The 17,202-nt window shown below is 46.4% G+C and overlaps 2 protein-coding genes across 2 annotated transcripts; one reads left to right on the plus strand and one right to left on the minus strand.

The window, feature by feature from the left end:
• Positions 1-98: 98 nt before the first annotated feature.
• On the plus strand, positions 99-3,702 carry serpina10a (serpin peptidase inhibitor, clade A (alpha-1 antiproteinase, antitrypsin), member 10a). Its single transcript, XM_058073978.1, has 6 exons — positions 99-298; positions 721-1,011; positions 1,074-1,364; positions 1,439-1,712; positions 1,773-1,920; positions 1,991-3,702. The coding sequence occupies exons 1-6, from the start codon at positions 283-285 to the stop codon at positions 2,168-2,170; spliced, it is 1,200 nt and encodes a 399-aa protein (XP_057929961.1). The 5' UTR covers positions 99-282; the 3' UTR covers positions 2,171-3,702.
• Positions 3,298-16,260, minus strand: ppp4r4 (protein phosphatase 4, regulatory subunit 4). The gene is made up of 25 exons (XM_058073954.1): positions 16,078-16,260; positions 13,446-13,519; positions 13,178-13,280; positions 12,944-13,091; positions 12,810-12,883; positions 11,534-11,640; positions 11,214-11,321; positions 10,988-11,109; positions 10,804-10,914; positions 10,575-10,714; positions 10,376-10,495; positions 10,190-10,267; positions 10,013-10,096; positions 9,751-9,936; positions 9,568-9,673; positions 9,252-9,399; positions 9,038-9,182; positions 6,972-7,010; positions 6,834-6,905; positions 6,695-6,758; positions 6,533-6,601; positions 6,365-6,455; positions 4,781-4,842; positions 4,275-4,704; positions 3,298-4,142 (listed from the first exon to the last, which is right to left on the minus strand). Exons 1-25 carry the CDS (start codon positions 16,174-16,176, stop codon positions 4,103-4,105), a joined length of 2,820 nt encoding a protein of 939 aa, XP_057929937.1. The 5' UTR covers positions 16,177-16,260; the 3' UTR covers positions 3,298-4,102.
• Positions 16,261-17,202: the final 942 nt, after the last annotated feature.

Consider the following 17,202-nt stretch of genomic DNA (forward strand, 5'->3'; position numbering starts at 1 on the left):
CTATGAATGTTGGAGGTGGGAGGTGTCGTTTTTTTTCCTCATAGAAGATACCATCATCATCGTGGGAGGCGAAGATATCCATCTAGGAGGCTTGTTTGTTTGAGTATTGACTTCCGGTAGCTCGAGATTATACATTATTGGACAGGCGTAGACTTATATTTTGAAGAACCCGCAAGAGGAAACAGCTATTTCCGGTCTATTCTAGCTTTACGATGATAAGCAGTTCGTGAATATTCGAGGGTGGAAGACATCGTTTTTTTCTGCTAGAAAACATCGTTGGAGATGAAGCTCCGAGGAGGTTTGTTGTTTATTTCGTTGTTGACTTCCGGTAGCTAGAGGACCGTTATTGGCCAGGCCACCTGGCGAGGGATCGTTTCAAGTCGGTGTAGTTCGTGGGTGTCGTAAACATGTCGTCTCTCTGCAGCTCATGTTGCTTGGACTCGGGATGTATTGATCCAACTGTGACTAGTGTGGAAATGCTACATAATGACGTCACAATGCTGATCCCGAGTTAATGCTTCACGCAGCATATCATATCTTCATTGGCGATGCAAATATTTCAGAAGTGACCATTGCTTTTTGTTAGAATGTCTCCAGTTTATTGAGAAATTTGAACCCTGTGGTATGTCACAAGATAAGTGTGCTTTGATGCATATAAGTTATTAATTATTGAAATAATTTTTGTGTTTTGCTTGCCAAATTTTGTTTGTTTTGTTCCAGCAATGATGCCCTCCATGCCTCTGACCTTGGTCATTATGCTCGGCCTCCTGGCTCCACTTCGCTGCCAGCCCGCCATTGACGCCCCGGTTCGGGACCTGATGAACAGGAACTCCGACTTTGCGACTCGACTGTACCGCGCATTTGCCAGCCGGACCGACAACAACGTGTTCCTGTCCACAGTCTCGGTATCGCATGGCCTGGCAGCGCTGCTCAGCGCCACAAGTGGATCGAGCCGGGATCAGCTCCAGCAGGTCCTCGGTCTGGCCGGACTGGATCTGCAGACCTTCCCAGGTGGGTCAGGTTTTCTTATTTTGTTTCCATTGTGAGATTTAACACCCTCATCCTCCGTTCAGACCTGTTTCAGTCGATGACCACTGTCCTGCTGGGGGGCGGGGCCCTGAAACTGAAACAGGGTGTGGCCATTTTCCCCGACACCAGCATCCAGGTGTCCGCTTCATACCTGGACCTGGTTCAAGCCAAGTACGGTGGAACTGTTAAGAGCCTGACCTACGCAACGCCGCGGGAAGCTGCTGACACGATCAACAACTGGGCCCAGGAGCAGACCAGGGACCAGGTTCAGGATTTGGTGGCTGACCTAAACCCCCAGACGCAGCTGCTGCTCGCTACCGCCGCCCTCTACCAAGGTGTGAGCGCCAGGCCTCGCATGTCGCACCTCGGCTATCAAGACTATTGTAACGCCTGTTGGTTTCTTTGTCAGGCCAGTTCAGCCAAGCGTTCAATGCCAGCGTGACCCAGGATGAACGTTTCTACGTGGACAAGTATCACGTGGTCATGGTTCCCATGATGTTCAGGGCGGACAAGTACTTCCTGGCATACGATCGCTTGCTCAAAGTTGGCGTATTGAAGCTGCCGATGGTCGACGGGGCGGCCATGTTGGTTGTGCTTCCCGATGAAGACGTGGACATCACTGCAGTGGAAGAGGAAGTGACATCAGAAAAGATCCAGTCCTGGATCCGACAGCTGAAGAAGACGTGAGTCCTTGGTTCTCGTCCGTTTGGGTGTTGTGTACTGTATTGCTGTTGTCCTAACAGGAAGTTGGAGGTGCAGTTGCCACGCTTCCTGTTGGAGAGTTCCTCCTCTCTGGGGGATGTCCTGCGGACTCTGGGGATGGTCCAGGTGTTTCAGGATGACGCAGACCTGAGCTCCATGGGCGCCGCTCAAGGCACCAAACTTTCGCAGGTGACGAAATCAAGCCCATCAGCCTGAAAGGTTCCACATCCGGTTCTAACATGGCCTCGCTTGTCCGCAGGTGTTCCACAAAGCCGTCCTGTCGGTTGATGAGAGCGGCGATGATGGAGGCGCTTCCGCCGTCTTTGCCACGCCGCCCCCTCGACTCACCATCAACAGACCCTTCCTTTTTGTTGTGTACCATCAGACCAGCGGCGGGGTGCTGCTGATGGGCCGCGTGCTCGATCCCACCAAGAAGTAAAAGCCTTGACACGGCAATTTAAAGGCAACGCGTCTCCCACACGACCAGAAGTGTTCAGCCTTTGGGCTCTGCATGTTTCTTGGTCCCGGTACAGATGCTACCCTGCTTATGAACAAATACCCCGTCTTACTTTGGTTTGGTTTCTGTTTTAAGGAGCGAAAATGCAGAAAAAGAGCAAGACGTTTTACGCGATTAAAATCTAAATATTAAGAGAAAAAAAGTTGAAGAAAAATTGGCCGATATCATTTTATGAAGAAAAATAACGTCATTGTTGGGCTGCACGGCGGTTGAGTGGTTAGCACGCAGACCTCACAGCTAGGAGACCTGAGTTCAATCCATCCTTGGTTTTCTCCGGGTACTCCGGTTTCCTCCCCCATTCCAAAAACATGCTAGGTTAATTGGCCACTCCAAATTGTCCATAGGTATGAATGTGAGTGTGAATGGTTGTTTGTCTATATGTGCCCTGTGATTGGCTGGCCACCAGTCCGATCCCAGCTGCCCGAAGACAGCTGGGATAGGCTTCAGCACCCCCCGCAACCCTCGTGTGGATAAGCGGTAGAAAAAGAATGAATGAATAACGTCACTGTACTAGCATAAAGTTGACATTTTAAAGACATATTCTTGAAGTCCTAATATATAATAAAGAAAAGAATGAATAAAGTTGTGAATAAAGTCAAAATATTATGGGACTAAAGTCATAATTAGTGAATAAAAAGTAAAATAAAAACAAGTGTAATTTTACGAGAATAAAGTCATACATTCATTCATTTTCTACCGCTTTTCCTCACAAGGAAAAGGGGGTGCTGGAGCCTATCCCTATAGGTACACCCTAGTCCGGTACACCCTGGACTGGTGGCCAGCCAATCACAGGGCACATATAGACAAACAACCATTCACACTCACATTCATACCTATGGACAATTTGGAGTGGCCAATTAACCTAGCATGTTTTTGGAATGTGGGAGGAAACCGGAGTACCCGGAGAAAACCCACGCATGCACGGGGAGAACATGCAAACTCCACACAGAGATGGCAGAGGGTGGAATTGAAAGCTGTGAGGTCTGTGCGCTAACCACTCGACCGCCGTGCCGCCTTAAAGTCATACATGAAATGAGAAAAAAAGACCAAACAGATATCATACTAATAGACTTTTCCACATACTGTATATCAGATGCATTTGGAGGGGAAATGTACCGTATATGTAACGTATTACCATATTACCATATTACCATATCTACATGTGTTGAGTGTAACCAGCTTGTAAGTTGGCTAACATCCGTAGTGACCACTTTATTAGGAACACACCATAATCAACCCCTTTGCATGAGTTGACCTTTGACCCGTTGTAACTGTTTGAATATTGTGCTTGTTGAGCGTGACGTTTGTCCCCAGATCCCTTTGGACGTTAACGGCAGTCCAACGCTGACCATGCTCATGTAAGTGAACGTAACAGTAATATCAATATATCAATATCAAAGAAGGACGTACCGGTGTCAAGTCATTGCACTTTAATAAAATTGTGTCAAATCTCGCGTGAGTGAAGTTCCCTCAAGCTTGAAAGACAACAGCAAGCATTTTAGGTAGTTGGTGTGTTTTCCTTTACACAATTCAACAAATATATCTGGACGTCCAACAAAGTGGGCCAGCCGTGCGGCATGATAAAATCATAAAAATATTCTTTGAACACAATAGCAGCACGATAGTTTGTCACAGAATATCACAGAATAACCCAATTGTTCTCCGGACGATAAATAAAAGTCAAAATTGTACGCGTACAACAATTGGCACTCGAACCCGACCAGCACTGAAAACACTGAGATGTTTGCTTTTACCTGACCAATCAAAAGATGTTTTCATCCAAGCAATCAAAGTGGAGATGAACACACCCCCTTTTCCCTGACTCCTGATTGGATGAGGCTGATGTCAGTCCTGTCATCGGCCTCCCGATTGCACGTTGAAAGAGTTGGACTTCCTGTTGAGCCAAAACCAAACAAGGGGAGGACTTTACAACAAGCAAGTCAACACTTGATGTTACGTGAATTGTTCAATGGGACTTCCTTCTCATTCAACAAAGCTCTTATTGTGAAAGGTAGCAGCAACTCACATCAACAACTTCCTGGATTTGCTGACCTCCAGCGCAGTGCTGTGCTGGTCTATGGATTTACTGCGTTGGTACAAGAAGCTGTTCCTGTGATCTCCAGGGTCTATCCTGGTGCTGCTGTCGTCTCTGTGGTCCAAAGCACTGGTCCTGGGTTTTCTTTGGCCTAAGGTATTTGTCCGTCTGTCCACGGCGTTTATTCTTTGGACCACGGTAATAGTTCTGGGTTCAATGGGACTGTTACCACGGTCTACATTACTGGTTCTCTTATCCGTCCTGTAATTCCAGTGGTCCTTGTTAATGGTCTTGTCATCTCTCTGGTCTAAGGTGGTCGTGGTTTGGCCTTCTGAAGCAGACATGTCAGAGTTGCTGCAGATCAGCACCGGTCTATACGAGGTGGGTGGAGACTCGAAGTGGGTGGTTCTTGAGAAATCATCTGGTTTCGAGAAAGACAATGACAATGGTTCTTGACTGATAAGATACTGAAGCAGGTCTGGAACTGAAGATGATACCTTTGCTGTGTAACATGGAGGAATTCCGACTCCCGGAAGAACCACTTAAGTCTTTCCTGTTCCTAGAACACAGAATAGGATTAGTGCATAAAAGTAGATTTAAAGGTCCCTCAAAGACTCCAGAGGTCGGGTTGCCTTGACCCCAGGACCATCCTCCTTTTTCTTCTGTGGCTGAGAGCTGGTTCAAACCATTCCCACCAGCTGTCTTCGAGCGAGAGGCGGGGTACACCCTGGACTGGTGGCCAGCCAATCACAGGGCACATATAGACAAACAACCATTCACACTCACATTCATACCTATGGACAATTTGGAGTGGCCAATTAACCTAGCATGTTTTTGGAATGTGGGAGGAAACCGGAGTACCCGGAGAAAACCCACGCATGCACGGGGAGAACATGCAAACTCCACACAGAGATGGCCGAGGGTGGAATTGAACCCGGGTCTCCTAGCTGTGAGGTCTGATGATCGCTATCTTAATTTTGTTATTGTTTTTTGTTATTGTCCGAATGGACTTTTTCCCACCAATTTAACCTTAGGTAGACTCTAATGGTGTCATGGTGTCCATGGGCATGTCTAACCGGTGGGAGACCTTGGGGAAGACCCAGGACTACGTCTCTCAACTGGCCTGGGAACACCTTGAGGTCCGCCGGGACAATCCTGGGCTTCTCTGCTTAGGCTGCTGCCCCTGTGACCCTCTCCCTAATAAGCATAAGAAGATTCATTCATTCATTTTCTACCGCTTTTCCTAACGAGGGTCGCGGGGGTTGCTGGAGCCTATCCCAGCTGGCGAGAGGCGGGGTACACCCTGGACTGGTGGCCAGCCAATCACAGGGCACATATAGACAAACAACCATTCACACTCACATTCATACCTATGGACAATTTGGAGTCGCTAATTAACCTAGCATGTTTTTGGAATGTGGGAGGAAACCGGAGTACCCGGAGAAAACCCACGCATGCAAACTCCACACAGAAGATGGCCGAAGGTGGGATTGAACCCGCGTCTCCGAGCTGTGAGGTCTGCGTGCTAACCACTCGACCGCCGTGCAGCCCTGCTGTAAACATGAGAGTCAAATTTTGGACTTCATTCATTCATTCATTTTCTACTGCTTTTTCCTCACAAGGGTCGCGGGGGGTGCTGGAGCCCATCCCAGCTGTCTCGGGGCGAGAGGCGGGGCACACCCCGGACTGGTCGCCAGCCAATCACAGGGCAAAATTTTGGACTTTTCCATTTAGGTCCGCCAGCAACAACGTATGTCAAACGATGATTTATGGATTCAATATGATGTTCATTCGTTTCTGAATAGAGAGGAACCTCGGTTAGTATCCATTCTAGTTAGCATGTTTTTCATGGCAAGATTCAGTTTAAGTAGATTGTCTCATTAGCGTACATGAATTGATTGGCTCACACTCCTGATCGGAGGCGTAATCACTAAGACGTAATTCCACGACTACCCTGAAACGTGAAACTGTTGTTGGGTCAGTTTACAATTCCGGCCTTGAACTGAATCAGAACCAGAATTACAGCTCACTGCAGTGGAAACGGTTCGCTGGTTCTGAGAAGACAAACGAATGAGACTTACAGAGTTTGTTGCGATGCGTCAGGTTTGCAGACGGACGGTTGACTGCTGAGAGAACGACTCCGGGACAGTTTGACTTGACTCGTTTCCTTGCCTTCATCACGAGGGAACGTTCATTTGAAGTCGTATGTACGTGTGGTTCTAAAAGGTTCCGTTTGTGTTCAGTCTTACCAGATGAGGACATGGACAAGGACAGTGACTTGGACTTGGTCGTAGACAGACTGGGATTTCGGTCGCTTCCTGTTGCATAAGAAATAGATTTACCACCAAAGATGAACGAGTAAGAACGACTCGTTTTGGCCAACTGCAAAAAAAAAAAATCAGTGTTCTCACGTCGCCTCTCTGACTGTTTGACCGAGTTAGATTTTGCTTCGCTCTGCTGGTGCTCCAGTTGCTCCTAGAACCATGAAAGATCATTCAACAAGACAGGAAGTAGATCAGCCTGACGGCGGCGTGGGACCTTCACGCTCACCATCTCCAGCAGCAGAGTCTCTTCTGTCTCTTTCTTCTGGTCCAACACATCATTGTCCTTCCTCCTCTGAAACTGCCGAGGCACCAGACGCAGCATGAGGAGACCTTCAGCTATTGAACTTTCAAATGTGCTGCTTACCGGTTCCGTGAGGTCCATTTTGTCCAGGTCCAACACAACCTGAAGAAGAGAGCAGGGAACTGGGTCACGCTCAGGTCCAAATTCTAATTATTTTTAAAGCACCAAATGAGAACAGAAGCGACTCTTTTCATAAGCAGAAGCTTTCGGAGAACACCGTAAGTGCTGTGGTGTTCAAGATGGGGGGGGGGGGGGGGGGGTCCATTTAAGGTTCCCTGCTGTTAGTCACGATGTGCTTAATGGTGTAAAAGGTGTGTTCTAAATGGATTAATGGCTCCACACAGTGGGCACACAGTCAGGACTTTGGGAAGACCTGGGTTCCAATCTCCGCTTGGAAATCTCTGTGTGGAGTTTGCATGTTCCCGTGGGTTTTCTACAGGGCCCCCGGTTTCCTCCCACGTTCCAAAAAGGTTCATTTGTGACTCCAAATTGTCCATAGATATGAATGTGAATGGTTGTTTGTCTATATGTGCCCTGTGATTGGCTGGCCACCAGTCCAGGGTGTACCCCGCCTCTCGCCCGAAGACAGCTGGGATAGGCTCCAGCATATCCTAGACCCTAGCGAGGGTAATTATAGGTTATCGCATGGTCGCGTGCCAGTATCAGCCCGAGACCCGAGACTGACACTTGGGGGCATGATACCTGGCCTGATACCAGACAAACCATGTGATGATCTTATCATCACATACTATTTAATCATGAGCTTATTATCACATACTATTTAATATTTACTATTATACTAATATTTACTATACTATTTACTATTTAACTGCTGACATGTTGACAGAGCACAGACGGCAGCAAAACAAACGCTTTGTGTTCACGATCGTGCGCTCTTCTCTGATTGGTTGTTTCACGGGCACGATACCAGAGCAGCGCGCTCTGAGTGGACAGCTACGGGGGCTGATACTGGACATGGTTAAACTCTATATTTTATCAGTATCACTGCCATGGGCTTTGACACAGTATCATTTGGGCCTTTTCCCGTATCATTCATGGGCGGTTTTTAGGGTACAGGGCCAATTAATACTGTAGTATGTGATAATTATAGGTTATCACATGGTTTGTCTGGTATCAGGCCAGGTATCATGCCCCCAAGTGTCAGTATCAGCTGATTCTAGCACACGGGGGCATGATACTGGGCCTGATACCAGACAAACCATGTGATGATCTTATTATCACATACTATTTCATCATGAGCTTATTATCACATACTTTGGTTTTTCCATCATGTAACGTGCCAGAGAGTTGAATTTTGATTTGAGAGAATCAGGCTCGTATTCATCCCCATTTTCTTTTCTGATTGATAAAATAATGTAGCGACCCTGACGTGTTCATGTTGACATGTTGTGCTCTTGAGTGTCTGACTGTTCCGGGTGACTGTGAATGCACCAGGAGTGGGGGCGTGTCGTGTTGAGGAAGCACTGTTGCGTTGCTGGCGGTGGTTGCAACGGCGTGGTTACGGCCGACAGTAGCCAGTATTGTTGTGTAATAAAAGCTTGTTAGCGATCACAGTCGTGTCCTTTCCATAGCGTCGGCAACGACGTTACAATAAACATAGACACGTATTTGTCTAACTCAAGCGGGGGAATACTTTTGGAATACTTCGTTCGTTCTTGCAGTTGCAGTCGCCCTTGGTTTTCCGACTTGTATTTGCATTTTTAGTTTTTTCGATCATTTCAAGAGTGTCCTCCTCATTAATGGTGATAAAACGTTCCATTTGTAATATTCGGTTTGCTATTTTCCCTATTTGTCTTTTGCCGGGAGTGTCAACCGCTGACATGTTGACAGAGCACAGACGGCAGCAAAACAAACGCTGTGTGTTCACGCTCGTGCACTGTTCTCTGATTGGTTGTGGACATTGGTTCTGATCTGTGTGGACAGCTACGGGGGCTGATACTGGACATGGTTAAACTCTATATTTTATCAGTATCACTGCCCTGGGCTTTGACACAGTATCATTTGGGCCTTTTCCCGTATCATTCATGGGCGGTTTCTATGGTACAGGGCCAATTAATACTGTAGTATATGATAAAGTGCCATAGAAGATGGATGGATGGATGGCTCACCTTGTGAACGGCCATGACCACGTCTTTGTCCTTCTCTGTGCAGAGGAGCTTCTGGACGCAGAAGTCCAGCTGCAAAAACAGATGCTTGTCAGCCGGCAGGCGTAGCGATGCCCGCAACCTGGGCAGCATCTGGCAGAGTTTGTACCTGGTGGAAAGCCAACGAAAGGAAAATCAATGTCATGCTGCTACACGGGGATTTGCAGTGGTGGACTACCTGACGTTGGCCACAGGATCGTGGACCAGTTCCAGTGCTGGGATAAGGAAGTGTCGGTTGAAGTACTTCCTAGAAAAAATCTCATTGGCCTTTTCACAGACATCAAGAAACCGTAGACGATTCCAGTAACTCCGCCCCTGAGCCAGAGCTGAAGAAACACATTGAGTCCCTCTTGTGGTCACTTGGAATTTTCAACTCGAGTTCTTTCAATGAGGGTAGGATGCTTATGGAGCAAAAATCTGAAGTACTGCAGGTCACCCGCCATGTGGTATATATACCAATCCACAACCTGAGAAGAAAGCACCAGAGAACTGACCTTGGATCAGCCACTCCATCATCTTGCGGCGGTGTTCCTGTTTACGGTTATAGCGAAGGAATGTGCAGAACATCCGAGCAGCCTCTCTCTGCACCGGCAACACCTTCTGCAACCACAGTGGACATCACTCGTAACATCTGCTGTCCTCCGCTTTACCGTGTGGAAGTGGTTGAGTCAGCTGACATTGCTAGTGAGGATGGCAAAGATGCGAGGAGACAGACTCTGGTGCAGCGGCTCGCCGGGGAGAAGTTTAGCAAGAATGCCGTAACGCTGCAGCAGCTTCTCATGCAGCCTCCAGCGCAGAGAACCTCCAACCTTTTCCTCAGCCGACAGCAGAGCCGACAGCAGTTCAGAAGACTGGAAGGAACCCTGGAGGAACCCCACAACACACTGAGAAATCTCCTTCTACATCCCAAACAGGAAATGCTCTTGTTAGTTTTCTGACCTTTTTGTCTTGCGTCAATTTCTCTCCTCTGAACAGAACCACCTCCAGAGTTTCTTCCAAGTGATTCATCAGAGCATCCAACACCTCAACGACAAAATCAACAAGAGTAGAAATGAGAAAGAAGATCTATGTTGGGGAGCTTGGGAAAACTGTGTTATTAGTCCTGGGAACTCTGACCTCCAGAGCGTCGTCCTTCAACAGAATCATAAGCTCTTTGTGGACCAGAGGAACATTTGAATGAAGCAGCTTCACCACCTGAGAGAAGTCCAAATATTATTTTGAAAGGACACTTGAGCCTCGAGAAGAAACTTTGATGGCCGCTCTTCTTGTTGTTCAGAGGATATGTCTTTCCGTAAATCTGACCTGATGAAAACTGGCGGCTGCGCTTCTCCGGACGCTGACTTCGGGATCACAACAAAGACTTGAAAACGACAGGTACAAGTCGGACAGGAAGTGGGTGGACTCGGCAAATGCCAACATGGTCTGAAGAGTCAAACGTTGCAGTCAGCGTCCCTCAGCTTCGTTTTTAATGTGTGGTGTGTTTATTGTCGTATCTTCTCACCGGTAGGTTGTAGCAGCAGTTGCACCGAATCAGGGTTGTCTGGTCGTCAACGTTTTCTGTTTTTTCACTGTTGACGCCAACAACACAGAGTGACATGAACGTCTCCAATAAGTGGACTTTCTGCTCATCCGACAGACAACCTGAAAATGAGTTTTCAGGTTTTTCCGAGTTGTGGACTGGAGTTGTTCCGGACGATGACAGATCAGCGAGACACAGATTGTATTCTCACCTGCAAGTTGACTGCAGATTTTCCCAAAATGGAACGACAAGGATGCCAAGATGCCGTCACCTGCCTGGAATACCGACATCACCAAGGGAACCACAACGCGGAGTCTGTTCTCTGAGGAGGAGGAGGAGGAGGAGAAGGCAGGTATTAATTAGCATTCACTGCGCTTCGACTCCCTGTCACTCACCACTGTCGATCTTCTCCATCAGGTTGATGATGGCGTCCAACGCTGCGAGACGCACGCTGCTGTGCTCATCTCTCGCCAAGTCAACCAAGTCAGGCAGAAGCTCCCTGCTGGTCTCGTCCACACTGGACTCGCCAACGAGACAAACATCATCATTAAGGTGTGTGCTTGATTTTTTTTTTTTTTTTTTGCTTATTGGAATAATAATAATAAATGATAAAATATTGACCCCGACGCCATGGCGATGCTCTCCAACTGGCGGCACATGCATGCTCGAACCTCAAATTCCGGATCCTGACACAAAGAACGAGCCAATGGCATAAGCTCTTTCTTCACTCTGAAAGAAGAGAAGAAGCTTAAACAGACACACCACCTGTCACCCGTACCCTGTGGACTCCCCTGTGGACCCCCAGGCCAAAAAACCAGGCTCAACCAAATGAGAGTGGAGAGCGTTAGTCATTGACTTGTCAACTCGATGTCCAGCGCGACTCTTAGTGCGTCACAGACTGAGGTTTACCAGCGTACTGCAACGTGATCGCTAATATTTACATGTGAGTCTCCAGTTTACAGCAGACTTTGCCCAAAATGCGACAGTGGGCCAGACGAGCGTGAAGAGAATGAGAAGGTAGAGGTTGGAAGACGAGAGGTCTCAGCACCTGTTGAAATAAACCAAAAAAACATCAAACCTTTGGAAGTAAGTCAATCTATTGCAGTGTTTTCCAACCTTTTTTGAGCCACGGCACGTTTTTTACATTGAAAAAATCTTGTGGCACACCACTAACCAAAAATGTTCCAAAATGTCACCACGACCTCACACGTGCATCAATAAGTCTATGGGAGGAACAAGGTAGGTGTTGCCACACGGACCAATATTACATTGCTCTGCCAGTCTTTACACCACAGACACTCCACAGTAGCCACGTTTTTACATCACCACCTTTTCTCTTTCCGAATGACCTTTCGGGAAACAATGGTATCCATGGAAAGGAATATTCCAATCTCTTGTCTACATGCGCAGTGAAAATCAACCAGAATAGTCAATAGGGCATGCCCAGTAAAACGTAAACATCAACATCACGTGATACCGGCTTCCCCAAATTTTTCTTTCACTTGTTGGAATAACTCCGTATTGCCAGTTTTTCCTTCGTCCAGTCTTGAAATTTAGTTTGAATCAAAAACAAACTTTGCTTAGTCCAGTGCCGATTGCTGGCCTCCATTTTTAAAAGTGAAGAACGTCTGGTTCTGCGTGTTACGTCATATCTGAGCATGCGCTGAAAGAACGCACCCGGGATCAATTTAAACAGGAAAAGATCAAATTCAATCTTGCTAATATTTTATAATTAAACTCAGGACATGTTTTATATAGATATATATTTTCCTTTTTAATAAAACTGCACTTGTGAATGGCGTATAGAAGTGATTAGATTCTGTTTCACAGATGGCGCTAATGCACACGAAAGCTGCTTGCCAACCGCCAATAAACAACAGAAGAAGAAAAACACCACGAAGAAGAACGCACCCTGACAACTTTCCGTTTGAGCGGGTACAAGATACCTCAATCGGATTGGTTAAAGGAATATTCCATCCCTGTTCAATTATTTCCGTTTGAGCAAATAAACCAAATGCAATTGGAATATTTGGGTCCATGTATACTATTGACATAATGGCTATTGACATAATATTTGCAAATGATGATTAATAAATGTTAATAATAAAAAGTGATATTGGATAATTCCTCACGGCACACCTGACGGTTTCTCAAGGTACACTAGTGTGCCTCGGCACAGTGGTTGAAAATCACTGATCTACTGGTCCATACTGGTACCTCCTGTTTGATTGTCTCTTTTGGTAGAACATCAATGGCACACAACAGAGTCTCCAGCCAGGCGTTGCTCACCACTGTCAAGAAAATACAACATCAGAACCAAAAGGTGTCCTCACCTGCTTAGGGCTTGTTACCTGCATCTCGGTGGTTTAGGTGGAGCAGGACTGTCTTCAGGATCGAGTAGGTGTGGGTGTGGATCAGGACGGTGTCGTCCTGCAGGACGGTCAGAAATGACACCGCAGCTGCCAGTTGGATTTCAGCTCCGGCTCCACTGAGGACCTCCTGAGTTGGGCGGGATAAAAGCTCACGTCCAACGTCCCGTCTATCGTTACGGTGAAGGTGAAATAGATGCGATTCCACAAACGTACCCGAACCTTTGGTACAACCCAATGGAACGTCTCTGCTGGATTCTGACGGATCAGACTTGGCAGGTTAGCGATGACGCTCGCTCTCTGTACCTCCTGACCCGCACTAAAATATAGAAAACGCAGAAGAAATTAAGAAAGTTTTGGTTCTTTGGTTGTAGTGTGGTGGACCCACAAGTGACAGGTTTTCTGGTGGATGGTAGACATGGGGACACATGAGTGGCCTGGACTTATACCACTTATACTCTTGTGTTTTCACGTGGAATCTCACCTGAGCAGGTAGACGGCTCTGTCGATATCATTGAGGTCTTCATCCACCGTCAGCTGACTGATTTCCTCTGCGGTCTGACCAAAAAGAAGAACAAACTATGGAGTTGAGTTTTAGCTCGAGCAACGTTCTCAGGTGACCAGCAGTTTTCATTGGGAATCATTTTCATCACGTTTTTTTCCTTGACAAACAACCAAACGATAAATAGTCAATGTGAATACACTCGAACAAAAACTATGACAATTACACACAGTTACAGGAAGGATCCAATCAGGGCGACTGTCTTTGTGAGGTCGGGCTGATAGAATTTTTCATTCATTCATTTTCTACCGCTTATCCTCACGAGGGTCGTGGGGGGTGCTGGAGCCTATCCCAGCTGTCTTGGGGCGAGAGGCGGGGTACACCCTGGACTGGTGACCAGCCAATGGCATGGCACATATAGACAAACAACCATTCACACTCACATTCATAATTATTAGAGCCCCGTAGCCATGACATAACACCCCTATAGTCACATTAACACTTTTACTACCCAATATTCATTCATTCGTTCATTTTCTACCGCTTTTTCCTCACAAGGGTCGTGGGGGGTGCTGGAGCCTATCCCAGCTGTCTTGGGGCGAGAGGCGGGGTACACCCTGGACTGGTGACCAGCCAATGGCATGGCACATATAGACAAACAACCATTCACACTCACATTCATAATTATTAGAGCCCCGTAGCCATGACATAACACCCCTATAGTCACATTAACACTTTTACTACCCAATATTCATTCATTCGTTCATTTTCTACCGCTTTTTCCTCACAAGGGTCGTGGGGGGTGCTGGAGCCTATCCCAGCTGTCTTGGGGCGAGAGGCGGGGTACACCCTGGACTGGTGGCCAGCCAATCACAGGGCACATATAGACAAACAACCATTCACACTCACATTCATACCTATGGACAATTTGGAGACGCCAATTAACCTAGCATGTTTTTGGAATGTGGGAGGAAACCGGAGTACCTGGAGAAAACCCACGCATGCACGGGGAGAACATGCAAACTCCACACAGAGATGGCCGAGGGTGGAATTGCTGCTAGAATTTCCACCACAAAAATGATATTCCATCCAAGGAGAAAGAATATATATGCACACATTCCAGGTTTGATGCTATGGACGACACCACAGTCCAAACTAAGTCAACCATGTGGAGCATTATTACCCCTAAAACTAATTTGAGTGTGGAGTTTGCATGTTCTCCCCGTGCATGCGTGGGTTTTCTCCGGGTACTCCGGTTTCCTCCCACATTCCAAAAACATGCTAGGTTAATTGGCCACTCCAAATTGTCCATAGGTATGAATGTGAGTGTGAATGGTTGTTTGTCTATATGTGCCCTGTGATTGGCTGGCCACCAGTCCAGGGTGTACCCCGCCTCTCGCCAGCTGGGATAGGCTCCAGCAACCCCCGCGACCCTCGTTAAGAAAAGCGGTAGAAAATGAATGAATGAATCTTCTTATGCTTATTAGGGAGAGGGTCACAGGGGCAGCAGCCTAAGCAGAGAAGCCCAGGATTGTCCCGGCGGACCTCAAGGTGTTCCCAGGCCAGTTGAGAGACGTAGTCCTGGGTCTTCCCCAAGGTCTCCCACCGGTTAGACATGCCCATGGACACCATGACACCATTAGAGTCTACCTAAGGTTAAATTGGTGGGGAAAAGTCCATTCGGACAATAACAAAAAACAATAACAAAATTAAGATAGCGATCATCAGACCTCACAGCTAGGGGACCCGGGTTCAATTCCACCCTCGGCCATCTCTGTGTGGAGTTTGCATGTTCTCCCCATGCATGCGTGGATTTTCTCCGGGTACTCCGGTTTCCTCCCACATTCCAAAAACATGCTAGGTTAATTGGCGACTCCAAATTGTCCATAGGTATGAATGTGAGTGTGAATGGTTGTTTGTCTATATGTGCCCTGTGATTGGCTGGCCACCAGTCCAGGGTGTACCCCGCCTCTCGCCCGAAGACAGCTGGGATAGGCTCCAGCACCCCCCACGACCCTCGTGAGGATAAGCGGTAGAAAATGAATGAATGAATGAATGAAGATAGCGATCATGTGCTAGCAAGACTGCTTCACATCCATTTGGTTTTTGCTTTGAACCTTTTGTGTTCTCTGTGTGGAGTTGGCTTTATACTATTGGGACTCAAGGGATTGATGGGTGAGCTGGAGCCTATCCCAGTCGACACCCACACTGATGTTGAGGGCCCAATGAAGCTAACGTGCATGTTTGTGTGCCGTTAAGGTACAACATGTAAACTCCACAAATGTTCAAACCCAGATTTCAACCCAGAGCCACCTGTGATATAAAACTGTTCTGCCGTGCTGTAATATTCATCAATATGAATAATCATCATAGCAATAACCACGAAGAAGAATGAAAAAGAATGATGACATCAACAAGAACGCTGAGCCATAGTGCGTCACTCTGCGGGTCTCCCTCAACTTCCGGTGCGTGGGCCGCTCTTGCGCCCACACTTCACGTGACCACCATCCTCATCATCAGTCACATCGTGTTGACGCAAACTTAACATGTTCCACCCGTGTAAAGCTACAAATGCGCTATAAGGAGGAAGAAGGAAGGAGGAAGAAGGAAATACCTTCACACTTCGGCGGTTTGGTCTCTCGATGAGCGCGAGCTCCTGCACGTGTATGTCCTCCAGCGGTCTGCTCACGAGTCCGGACTGGCAGGCCGTCATGCTTCCGACCGGAGACCAGCGACTTCGTGTGTGAACTGGTCTGAGCGGCTCTGAGTGTCGACCATCCCTGGAGCAACCGGGGGCGGGGGGAGTGGGGGGGACGGGAGAGAGGGAGGGAGGGTGGGAGGGACGGATAGTCACCGTTTCCACGGAGATCCGTGCTCGACGTGACGTCACAATTTTTTTACGCTTCCATCCAGATCCACTTTGAGACTTTGTGGTGAAGCTGATGATGAAGATGACAGCCTGGGGGTGTGGGCGTGTGCGTGGGGGGGGGGGGGGGGGGGGTGGAGTGGGCTCCAGTCTTGCAACTCCTTGGATTCACCTAGCAGCTTTTAACAGTATGTGACACAATGGTAATTGTAATTATATAATACTAGACGTAGTAGTAGTAGTAATAATAATATGAATATGAATAATAATAATGTGTCTTGTGTTGGACTATGGACTGGATTATGGACTGGTGATTATGAGGGATTATACAATACAATACCACAATACAATACAATATATATTGTTTATATTTTATAATATTATATTTTATATTATATTATTAATATTATATTATATTATATATACATGAATTATAAATTGTTTATATATAAATATAATTATAATTGTATATATTAATATAATATATATATATTATATTATACATTATATTATATTTTATAATTATACAATACAATAATATAATAATAATATATAATAATAATAATAACAACAACAACAACAATAATAATAATAAAGTCAAAATATAAAGAGTAATATGTAATGTTAGGATAAGTAATATCTATTTAATAACAAAGTTAAAATACAGAAGAAAAAAGTTCTAATTTTATGAGAAACAAACAAAACAGTAAATAAAGTTGTAATTTTTGGAAAATAAGGTTGCAAAAAATGTGAATAAAGTCCAAATATTCAGAGAAAAAGTAAGAAAAAAAGTTCTTTTTTTCGTAACTTCTTAGCATATCCACACGTGTTGCTTTACAAAAAAATCCAAGTGCCCCCTGCTTACTTTCATTT

The sequence above is a fragment of the Doryrhamphus excisus genome, chromosome 1, assembly GCF_030265055.1.
Source record: "Doryrhamphus excisus isolate RoL2022-K1 chromosome 1, RoL_Dexc_1.0, whole genome shotgun sequence".
NCBI classification, from domain to species: Eukaryota; Metazoa; Chordata; class Actinopteri; order Syngnathiformes; family Syngnathidae; genus Doryrhamphus; species Doryrhamphus excisus.